Below are 11,256 nucleotides of genomic sequence, written 5' to 3'. Positions count from 1 at the left end.
AAGCTCTCATGTCTTGATATAGAATCATAAACTTTGTTATCACACCCCAACTGGTCTTAGAATCGTGAGCATGTTGGTCGAGTATGTTAAGGTTTCGATTTCATTGAACTTAAAGTAAAAAATGCCCTTAAATTTTGGAACATTATCCGGAGCAGGCAAGGTTGTCCTTGGCTCAGACCTGTCGAAGTTTTGTGGTTGCTATTTGCAAATGAACTTGAACAAGATGTCAAGTTCAACAAAAAAAATATCTTAAGAGGTCATATCCAAAGAATGAATCCAAAAGAGAATAAAATCATAAATACAAAAATTATTATAAGAAAATATATAGACTGAGGAAACAAAAAAAAATGGGAGTACTCTCATCTCATCTTTAACCTAACAATAATGAGAGAATAAAACAAAGTCGACAATCCGGATGTGTATATAATATCTAAATGAAATCAAGCCAATTAATTATACAGGAGAGAAGTGTTCAGCTGACATAGATTAACAAGGCATGAAACCACGAACAAGGTGAGGAGACAAGAATATTACAAACTCAACAATGAGTGTTTGTGTTGTCGTGGCCAAAACCCTTCACTGGTATCTACCATTATGTATCAGAAACCAACAGGTCTTTGAGTGCCTTGACCATTGTTGTATCCATCGTAGGGTTTAGTGGACCTTCTTGACTTCTTTCTCAAGACAACAACCCAAGTAATAGCCTCCAATAACAAAGCAAGTCCACCCAAAGCAGCAATGCAGATAATGTATGCAGATTTCCACTTCTGAGCAGGACTCAGTATGTCAATACCTTTAAACACGTTTACGAGGCCAAGAATGATGATGGCGTAACCAAGACCGTGGTGGTATATGTTCCAGTAGAATCGAAATTTGTGGTCCTTCTTTGGTCTTATGAACAGAGCAAAAATCTAAACCAACAACAAAATAGAACCATATAAACATATATAAGATTAAAAAAAAAAACGACAATTTTCTTGTGTTTTTGAGGTTGAAGAACAAAACCCAAGTGAGAAATTCAGATGGGGTATGGGAATTTTACCTGAAGAGTTGCAAGGCTGAAAAGGGCAATCCCAATATTACGATGGTCAGTATATGTAACCCCCTTTGACTCACTCCCAAGCTTGAGCCCAGTGGCCCAGCCAGCTACTCCAATGGCGTAAGAAGATGTTTGGCATAAAGCATGAAGATAAAACCATGCCGGATCCGCAGACTCAAAAGTTCTCAGGTACCTGGCTATGATAACTCCGAGTGGGAATAATATTCCCCAGCTTACAGCGTTTAATATGCCGTGAATCTGATAATACAAAACACCAGATTTTACCATATATGTGTTAACAAAAAAAAAAAAAAACCCAGTTCACAAAACAACCAAACACTCATAAATATAGAAGCTTTATAAAAGCTTAGATTTCGCTCTAACAAATCAATTATCAGAATACATAGATGCCTCAAAATTTTACCACCTTATGATTCTAAACTTAGAATCAACCACACAAAAAGTTTAGAGCTTTTACAAGAAAATAGTTTGTAATTTTAAAAAGTAATAAATTAAAAGCAAAAAAAGGAAACTCACATTCCTCTTCTTGGTCCTGGAATCTACCGTGGCGGTGCCTGTGCTAATCTGAGACCCATTCAAGCTTAAACTTCCTTTGGCGTTGAGATTGGAAGCCTGAAACAAATGTGCGGTTGGTCTCCCAGAATCGACGGAGGGACCCACCTGCCATACATGATTCAACGACGAAGCGTTCGCCGGTACCTTTACCGTCGCAAAGATCCTCATAACGCCACCGGAGTACTCGGCGGAGGTGTCCCAAACATCGAACGAGAGCTTCCCTTCGACGAGGGAGCTGTAAGACTGGATATCGTATTTCTTAACAATCATGGAACCGTCCGATTGCTTGAAGGCGATTAGAGATTGGGATCCAGCCATGCCCTTGCCCGTCGGATTAATAGCCCACGAAATCCAGCCGTCGGATTTTGCTGGAGGAGCGACGAAGGCGATGGAGAGTGAGGAATTGGAGGAATCATAGGTCCAATGGAGGTAGGAACCGAGAGAGGGAAGGTCCAAACATTCAGAATAAAGCTTGTTGTTCGTAAACTTCTGGGTGGAGCAGGTGAGGGATTGGGCTGGTGAGATTAGCAGAACCACGGTAACCCACAACAAAAATTGAGGAAGAAGATGAAGAAGAAAAAGAGACGCCATTGCTGAGAAAACAGAGGAGTTTTTCTTTTCCTCTGCTTTTTGGAGCAACGGCTAAGTACAGCGAAGAAGAAGAAGAAGAAAAAAATGGGAGAATATTGAAAAAAGAAAGGCAAATAAATAAAGGATGGCAGAAACTGAGGGGCTTTCCTCTAAATTTCGGGAAATATTTAGTAAATAGAGCTGTCTTTTTCATTTATCAAAAAAACCGAATTTTAGGATTTTTTTTTTCTTTCTCTTGGATGGAAAAATTGGATTTGGGTTTTTTATTTTTTATTTTTGGAGGGTCAGAGAGATATGTTGAGGTTAAGGTTAAGGTGGGATTGTGGAAATAATTTTTAATGGAGTTAACCAATCACTACACGACACGTGGAAATGTTTTTGTAGATATGATTACGTGGCACAATTAGATTAGGAGGTGCCGAATGAAATGCTGACTTTTTTGTTAGTAGTCAAACTTTGAGTCTAAATCATTAAAGCGCAGAATGTGGTAGCCACGCGGATTGTATGAAAGTGAATGGAAAAAATAAATAAAAGGAACGAGTGATGTGAGCGGTCGAAAATAAAGTCCGAATTCATAAGTAAATTCCCCTTAAAAAAATCAATTAAATAACAATGATCAAAAAATAATATTGAATTTGTAGTATTTTTTATCATATAAAAAAAATCATTAAAGATAACTAGAGGGATTTTATTTATTTATGAAACTTCTAATTCTATAAAAAAAAAAGTTAATTAGAATGATTTAAATAAATAGTTTGTCCAAAATAAATTAAGGAAAAATACAATTTTGACCAATTATTTTTCTTGAATATGCAATGTTTTGTTAAGTAATAATTCAGATTATGTATTTTACAAAATAGATCAAAATAATACTCTAGATCTGATTTTAATTAAAATATTTTCAATTATAAAATCAATTATCGGATCGTTAATAATGTAATGTGTTTAGAGAAACGAAAAAAGTAATCGAAAAGTTAAGAATGAAATATTATCTTTAAATTTTTTTTTATCAAAATTAGGTATAAAATATTATTTTGATTAATTTCATAAAATGCAGAATTTAAATTGTTATTTAACAAAATATGAAAGCTAATTACGTATTTAAAAAAAAAATACAGGTCAGGCCAATATTTTCTCATAAACTAAATATGTTTGAGCGTGTACATTTCGTTTTAGATCAATTTTAGTCTTTATAAAGGAGTTAGAATAAATTCTAACAAACAAAAGTTTTGTTTTTAAAATATATATTCTGTACGAAATTTGTAAAAGCAAAGCTAATAAATAAATGAAATCCATTGAACAATGATAGGAAGACCATAAATCATTAGAATTTTCGAAGACCGTTCACATGTGATGGTTCTTACTTTCTCAGACTTAAAAAATATATCACATTTTTATTAATTATTATTTTATTGCTTATAGTATAAGGTAAGTTCGATTTTTCCACACATTCTTTCCGTAATGACTACGTGCATATATTTCCACTAATTAATTTGGAATCGTATATATGAATTTTCCAAAATATATAATCATGTATTTAATTAGTTTATGTAACCAAATATTCGTTATCCGTTATAGGAATTATATCGCCAAAAAATATGTAGAAATAAATATAAAATAATTATTTAGATTTTTTGTAAAAAAAATATATAATAATTATATAGATTTTGTAGTAAAGTGTCTATAATTAATAGGGAAATTTAGAAAAATGCTTAAGGTTTTTTAAAAAAATACAGAATTTGTAAAAAATTACAAAAATATATAGTGGCATATTTATAAATATTGAGTTTTTTTTATAAACAAAGTTTACAAATTTATAACAATATAATTTTTTTTAATTAAAATTTACAAAATTATAATTAAAATTTACAGGTTTGTAACTTGAATGTTACAAATTTGTAAACAACATTCACATAATAAATAAAAAATTGTAACCCGCGAATACAAAATCATAATAAATTGTTGTTCGCATTTTTTGTAAATTTTAATTTTAATTTTTAGAATTTACAGAGTTAGGGGTAATTTTTCTTAATTAATATTTCATTTTTGTTAAAAGGATTCTTGAATACTATATAGGCAAGAAAGATACGTTAGAACTACCTAATGACGTGATACTAAATCATACTTAAACATCACACTAAACCCCAAATTAAGAATTTTACTCAATTTACTTATTATTACGGTTTTAGATGATGCCACGTAAGCAAAAAAAAGTTATTTACTTTATTACTATTATTCGTATGTGTATTTATTACATTTTTTTTCTCATGCTGTATTTCCAAATAATTAAGCAACGAATTAAAGAGGTTTTATTATATATCACAATTTTGTAGATATATGAAATAGTAATTAATTAATTCTTACGTAAGTTTTTTTTTTTAATGTCTTACGTGTTTTGAAGGGCAGACAAAGTGTTCATTACGATATAATGATAAAGTTAATTTTATAACTACAAATGAATTATTTATTTGTTTTTTTTTAAATGGAAATGGATTATTTATTTAATATATAATAAACGTAATACACAGCTAGATATAATTAATGCATTAATTAACCCTTCTCTTATAGTATGTTCTCTTTATTACTTGATGACAAAAAACGAATAGATTACATTAATATATCCTTTCTTTTTTAATAAAAAAAATTGTAAATGAAAATGAACAAAAACTCCAAAGTTTAAATAATTTTTGTAATTAATTAATGGTGTATAAAGTTAGGCAGGGGTTGCTGTGGCAGGGCCAGTCCATCAAATTTTTTTCCTCAAAATGACATACATATTTTAAAATGTATATTATAAACAAAAAATTATTCATTTCTCAATTGCTAGGAGGGTATTAAGAGGTGAGCATTTTATATGGCTATGTATAGTTGATAGTGTTAAAAAAAATGGGACCTCAATCACAGTAAAAAAATTGTCTAAACTTGAAATCTAAAATAAAAATAAATACTGATGAGTATTATTATGAGAAATTATTAGTGCTCAATACAAATATATGACTATTTACATGAAAATTTAATACACTGACAACTATTAATTTGGTATTGGACAGACCACTATATTATTATTTAGCTTTGCACATATTATAATTTAGTGTTCCTTTAGAAAATAAATAAATAACAAAAAACTACTATTTTTAATATAACCCATTAACACTTTTGTTTGTAGTGCAACAAATAATAATTTCCTTTTACAATAAGCAAAAATATAAGTTAAGACTAGGACCACTAGTAGTTTTATCAATATACAATACATTAAAAATAACAAGTTGACCAAAAAGGTTGCCCTAATGGGTAAGTTGTTTGAATTCAGGTATAATTTATTGATAAATATCTTACTAATTATTCTACTTTATACATCACCAACGTTTCTCAAATTAAGCCTTAAATTAATGAATTGTCATGTTCCCATTTGGACTCTTATTAATCTCAAATTGTAAAAATAAAATTTTCATGTCCCAGTTTGTATCTATTCAACAATATATTTCAATTTTTGGTATGTTAAATAATCTTACCAAATAAATTATCTTATCAGATTAAAAAGTATTTAAAAAGCTTAGTTTCCCATGTTTTGTGTTTTAGATCAAATATTATACAATTTCTTTATCATAGAAATTTTATTTCTAAATTATACAAAATAAATTGCCACCAAAAAATATATAAATTATATCCGTACATCAAATAAAAAAAATCAAAAGACAAAACGTGTTCAGCTGACAATTGCCAATTCGAGCACGTGTATTTAATAAATAAAAGTAGAATAATTAGGAAGATTTGGATGACCAAAGTAAAGTAGCTTCTTTTTGGGTGGGAACAAAAATGCATTTATTCTTGTTTTTCTTAATTTTATATTAAAGCGTAGATAATCTTTTTAAACATTTGGACTGAAATTTAACTGACGCACTAATTCACATTAGTGTAGAGTACTCAATCTCAACTCACCAAATGGCATTACTCATTACTTGTTTATAACTTTGAGAAAATCCCCTACTCACACGGACCTTTTATAAAAACACTATTGGTTGAATTGTGAAAGGTTGCACCATTTCAATTTGAGTGAATGCATACTAGCTTAGTCACTACATGTTGGAACTTTTGTAAAATGAATTGCTAATAAGATAACAAGTGTCTTGAGCCTTCTTTAGTTGGAGTGTGGGGTTTTAGTTTTGGGGTTGTGACTCAAGAAATACCCCGTTTTGTGTGCATGAGACACGAGAAAAACAACTTAATTTGAGTTTTTTTTTCCCTTGTTATTTCTGTCTTTTTAACTCGATGAAAAGACTGATAGAGGGATAGAGAAAAATTAAACAATTTTTGAGTCAGAGGTATTTTAGCAATGAGAGGATGTGTGTAGACTGTTGTTCTTACATATAGAGGAGTATCAAGAAGACTTGTATCTTGGTTTTTTAAACTTTGGGGCAGCTTAGTTAATAGACCGTTTTATGATTAAGGTATAACTATAAAATGTCTAAAAAAGAGCGATATAATCTACGACTTCCCCTAGTAAAATTATCTGGTAATTTTGTTACTATTTTTATTCTACAGCAACACATGTAATATTAAACTACTTTAGTTGTCATCTCATGTAAAGATAGAGAGATGTCTCACTGAGAGAGGACTCTAGTTGATTGGTCTTCTTGGAGATAATTAGAGGGAATAGAATTCAACATGTGATGTAAGATCAATCAATCGATCAAAGGGGAAATTATTGTGAGTAACCCACTTCGTTGCGTTCATTCAGTCACTAGCTAGGCATCTTGGGCAACAAAAACAGGGAATAACGCCCCTTATTGATGTGACTGGTTTACTTCTCTAACCTATTAAGTGGGCAAGGTCAATTTCTTCAATATCGAGATAGGTTAATCGACTCACATTTGTGGCTTAGACTGAGGGAGGGGTGACCTCAGGGTTACGAGGCACGACCTCAATTCTTTACTCAGTTCGGCGTGAGGTCATTGTCCTAAAGGATGAGATTGGCTTTAGGAACAGATCTACCTGACCAGAGAGTGACCACCCAAGTAAGCCGGGCCGGCTACAAAGTCGCTACCCTTGGTATGGCCTCGGGCACACCAGCCTGCACCACTTTCGACCTTGGGCTTGGCTAAATATTCTTAACAATATCTATTACTTTTTTCATTTAATGCGACCAAGGAATGGTTGGATTTGTTCAATAATTCGTGAAAGGCAAGATAAAAGTGAAATGATATATAATTTTATATAAAAACAAATAGTAAAGAATACAGGTAATAAATAATGAGGTATAATGAAGAACATCTAAAAATATTCTTTTTTGGGACCCATCAAATTTAGATTAAACTTGAAGCTTTTTCCTATAATTTTACTTTAAAGAAATTCCCATAACTCACTTTCGGAAAGAAAAAAAAAAGGAAGGAAGAAATTCCCAATAACTTTTTATCAAAAAAAAAAATCCCATAATTTTGTACTTATTACTTATTGCAAATTCAAGCAATTTGCAAATAATCGAATAAATCTTTTACAACAATCTTGCGTATGAATCGAATCGGGCTTTTTAGACAACAAAAACTAGACATAATTTGTTTGTCATTTTTTACAAACCTAGAAGAGAAAAATATGATTTTTTTTTTACAAAAGAGAAAAATAAGATTTATATACTTAATTTGTTTTTTTAGCAAAAAGATGCTTAATTTGTTGAATATTCATTTTGTCTACTTATTAAAATACATTTATAAGATATCAAACTAATACATAAAGCTTTGTAAAAAAAAACATAAAAGTTTGTCCACCAAAAAAAAAAAAACTAATGTATAAAGGGAAATTTGAGATTTTATGCATGAAGGGTACCATATTTAAAACGTTGCTTAAGTTATAAAACATTGGAAAAATATGCATGAGAGTTAAAATTGGACTAAAATACTATTCTCATAATTCCTCTATCATTTCTCTATCGGTTTCTCCTTCATCTATCCCCAAAGGCAGCATGTCCATCCATCACCCACGAACCAGCCCTAATAGCGATGATGACTACTGTTGTAATGCCCTGAAATCCCTAATGTGGTTTAATGACTGGATTAGTAGGCCGGGAATGCCATAATCGTTTTATTATGCCATTAAATGATTATATGCATATTTATGTGAATTATATTATAATATAATGTCAAATGCATGCATGTGGGTCACATTTCATTATAAGGGCATTTTGGTAATTTGGCCCGTTGATGGCATATTTGTATATTTTGGTGCATGTTTGTGATTTATGGATGAGATCCCATCATTATGTGGATATATTCGAGCTATTCGGCATGAGACGATCTTAGGTTGCAAGTTAGCGATTTTGTCATAACGGGGTCAATTATTGGGATATTGGATAATGAGAGTGATTATTTGATGATATATTGGGAGTTAGTGAGATCAGGAGGAAATCCTGGGAGTTTTGACTATTTTGTCCCTAGGGGTGCTTTTGGGACCCCAAGCATTATGATTTATTTGAGGTTACTTAAGCTTGAAGTAGCCTGTCAGAAAGAAAACTACGTTCAAACACTTTGACTCTCTCTCTCTTGTTATTCCTTTTTGACCGTTCGTCGCAATTTCGAAGGAAACTTGGGTTTTAGGAGTCGGAATCAAGCGATGATCGAGGCATAGTGTAACGACCTCCTTTCTTAACATACATATATAGTGTAAAAACAAATTTTAACCTAAATACGACAATACTGAAATTCTGAATTTACAAAAACTTTATTAAACAATACATAAATAATGTTTATAACCTTAAACCACACAATACTCACAATTAAATAAAAACTTTATCTTACATACAATTCTTAATACTTTTATAAATCATTTTCGTGGCGTTACTACACATTAACGTAGAAATGAAAATGTATCCAACTGATAAATTGAACAGCTTTATGTAAATTACAAAGTTTATGAAATACTTTTAAAGCTTTAAGTAAATGATAAAGTTCACAAAATACTTTTAATGAAATATAATAAAACCAAGTATCTTGTTTATTTATAAAATAGCATAGCAGAACTCCACTCCCTTCAGGTCAGCCCCATATGTACAGTCATGTTGGCTCCACGTATACTCATCAACGATTTATATTTGGGGCCTCTTACCTACAATACAAAACATTAACTGATGAGCTAAGGCTCAGTAAGCAGAATAACTACCTCATATGCATTAAAATAAACGTGCAACATGCTATGTATTCTCTTTATTTCTTTCACTTTCCTTTCTTTTGGGCCCTAGAGGATGCTGCTGCCGGCATTACATAGGGAATCACATTCTCACCTAAACATAAACATGATAATAGAGAATTTCCCTCATAAACATTCATCATATAGGGACGTACATCTCCCTCCTTACATTTTTGGGACTTAGGTCTCCCAAGCAGCACCTCTACTTTAACGTTTTCAATAACTTGTCTGTGAACATTAAGCGTGCTTATGCATAATATAACATTCTTGAAAATAACTTATGCATAAGAACAATATGACAGATTAACATATAAAGCATATAAATGCACATAAGACACATAAAATACTTGTATTGTAGATGAGGATTCTACTTACCTTGCGTCATGATAAAACAACCCAAATTGTTAGCTTCCTGGTAAAAACACAAACTATTAACTTACATAAAATCTACATGATGTAATTTTAGTTTATAATTGTTGTTATTCTATTTTTCTTTTCTTCTTATTTTATTGTTTATTTTATGTCCAAGCATATGGTCATACTATAATTGTCCATGGCAAGATCCTGGTCTAAAAGTCGTGGTCATGGTCATGGTCATACGGAAATGTCCAGGTCATAGTATCAGTCCATAATAATAGGGAATAAGGTCATATAATAAAAGTCCAAATAGTCCAAAGTGTGACCATAGCCTATATAAGTTTAGTATTATAAAGATACATAAAAAAATAGTTTATATTTCAATTTTGGCATTTGTAAAATATGACGACATGGTAAAATAATCCATATATAAATTTTAGCATTTTAATGGCATAGTAAAGTAATCTATATAAATTTTGGCATTATAATGGCATGGTAACATAATCCATATATAAATTTGGCATTATAGTAAAATAATCTATATATAACTTTTGGCATTATAACGTCATAGTAAAATAATCTATATATAAATTTTGGCATTATAACGGCATAGTAAAATAATCTATATATAAATTTTGGCATTATAACGACATAGTAAAATAATCTATACATATATAATAACTAAATAACTGAAAAGAAAGGCTCGGGAAGAGCTTACCTAAAAGGTTTTCGTAGGCTAGCGTTACGGACAGAACTTCGCCTAGATCTCCGAGGTTTAGAACTTTAGAAGGATGTTAAGAAGATTTTTAGGTATAGTAAGAGAAAGGAAAATGAGGTTTTTGTGATTTCAAGATGAGTTTTGGAAGGGCTATTTATAGGAAAAACTTGGGATACTATTCTAATAAAATATTAAAAATAATAAGCATAGTGGAATAATAACATATTCAAAATATCAAGCATAGCAATTTGCTTAAGTCATCAATGTGTAACTACTGCATCAACATGTGGAACCCATGGGGTGGACCCCGCTGTGGGACCCACTATGAATAGTACCCGGTGAATAGTAAAAAAAATAAAAATTTCTCAATCTTCTTATATTACTTAGTCCAACATTTTTCACTCACAAACTTTTCTGAAAAAGTTTCTCTAACACCCATAAATTAATTATTCCCACCTGTTGGTTACTTCAACAACTTAGAATTGTTAAAATCCCATAATAGAAAACAACTATACCCCCAACAGTCATGATCACTATTCACCAACGGTCATAAACGGCTAGTTTTTGTCCTATAAATACTTGTTCCTTCAACCATTTATTTGCACAACTTCTTCACCTCTTAACCTTCTATAAAAATTCATCATCAAATCATGAATTTCTCTTTATTTTTCATAACTTTAGTGATTGTTTGCTTGTATTTAGCATCATTCTATGGGTATTATACTAATGAAATGCCCATGAATGTTATAGTTGCATATTCATTAGTTATTCTTCCACTTTACTTAATAGCTCTAGCCTT

General features: G+C 30.9%; 1 protein-coding gene and 1 long non-coding RNA gene across 2 annotated transcripts; both read right to left on the bottom strand.

Annotated features, from left to right (window-relative positions):
- Window positions 1–287: 287 nt before the first annotated feature.
- LOC133785784 (cytochrome b561 and DOMON domain-containing protein At4g12980-like) lies at window positions 288–2,327 on the bottom strand. Its single transcript, XM_062225002.1, has 3 exons — window positions 1,577–2,327; window positions 1,043–1,297; window positions 288–911 (listed from the first exon to the last, which is right to left on the bottom strand). The coding sequence occupies exons 1-3, from the start codon at window positions 2,204–2,206 to the stop codon at window positions 600–602; spliced, it is 1,197 nt and encodes a 398-aa protein (XP_062080986.1). The 5' UTR covers window positions 2,207–2,327; the 3' UTR covers window positions 288–599.
- A 6,681-nt stretch (window positions 2,328–9,008) lies between these two features.
- Window positions 9,009–10,570, bottom strand: LOC133814998 (uncharacterized). The gene is made up of 3 exons (XR_009884807.1): window positions 10,458–10,570; window positions 9,758–9,794; window positions 9,009–9,301 (listed from the first exon to the last, which is right to left on the bottom strand). It is a non-coding gene; the product is annotated as an uncharacterized LOC133814998 (long non-coding RNA).
- Between the last annotated feature and the right edge of the window lie 686 nt (window positions 10,571–11,256).

This window comes from Humulus lupulus, chromosome 1 (assembly GCF_963169125.1).
Source record: "Humulus lupulus chromosome 1, drHumLupu1.1, whole genome shotgun sequence".
Classification (NCBI taxonomy): Eukaryota; Viridiplantae; Streptophyta; class Magnoliopsida; order Rosales; family Cannabaceae; genus Humulus; species Humulus lupulus.
This window is presented reverse-complemented; position numbering and strand designations above follow the sequence as displayed.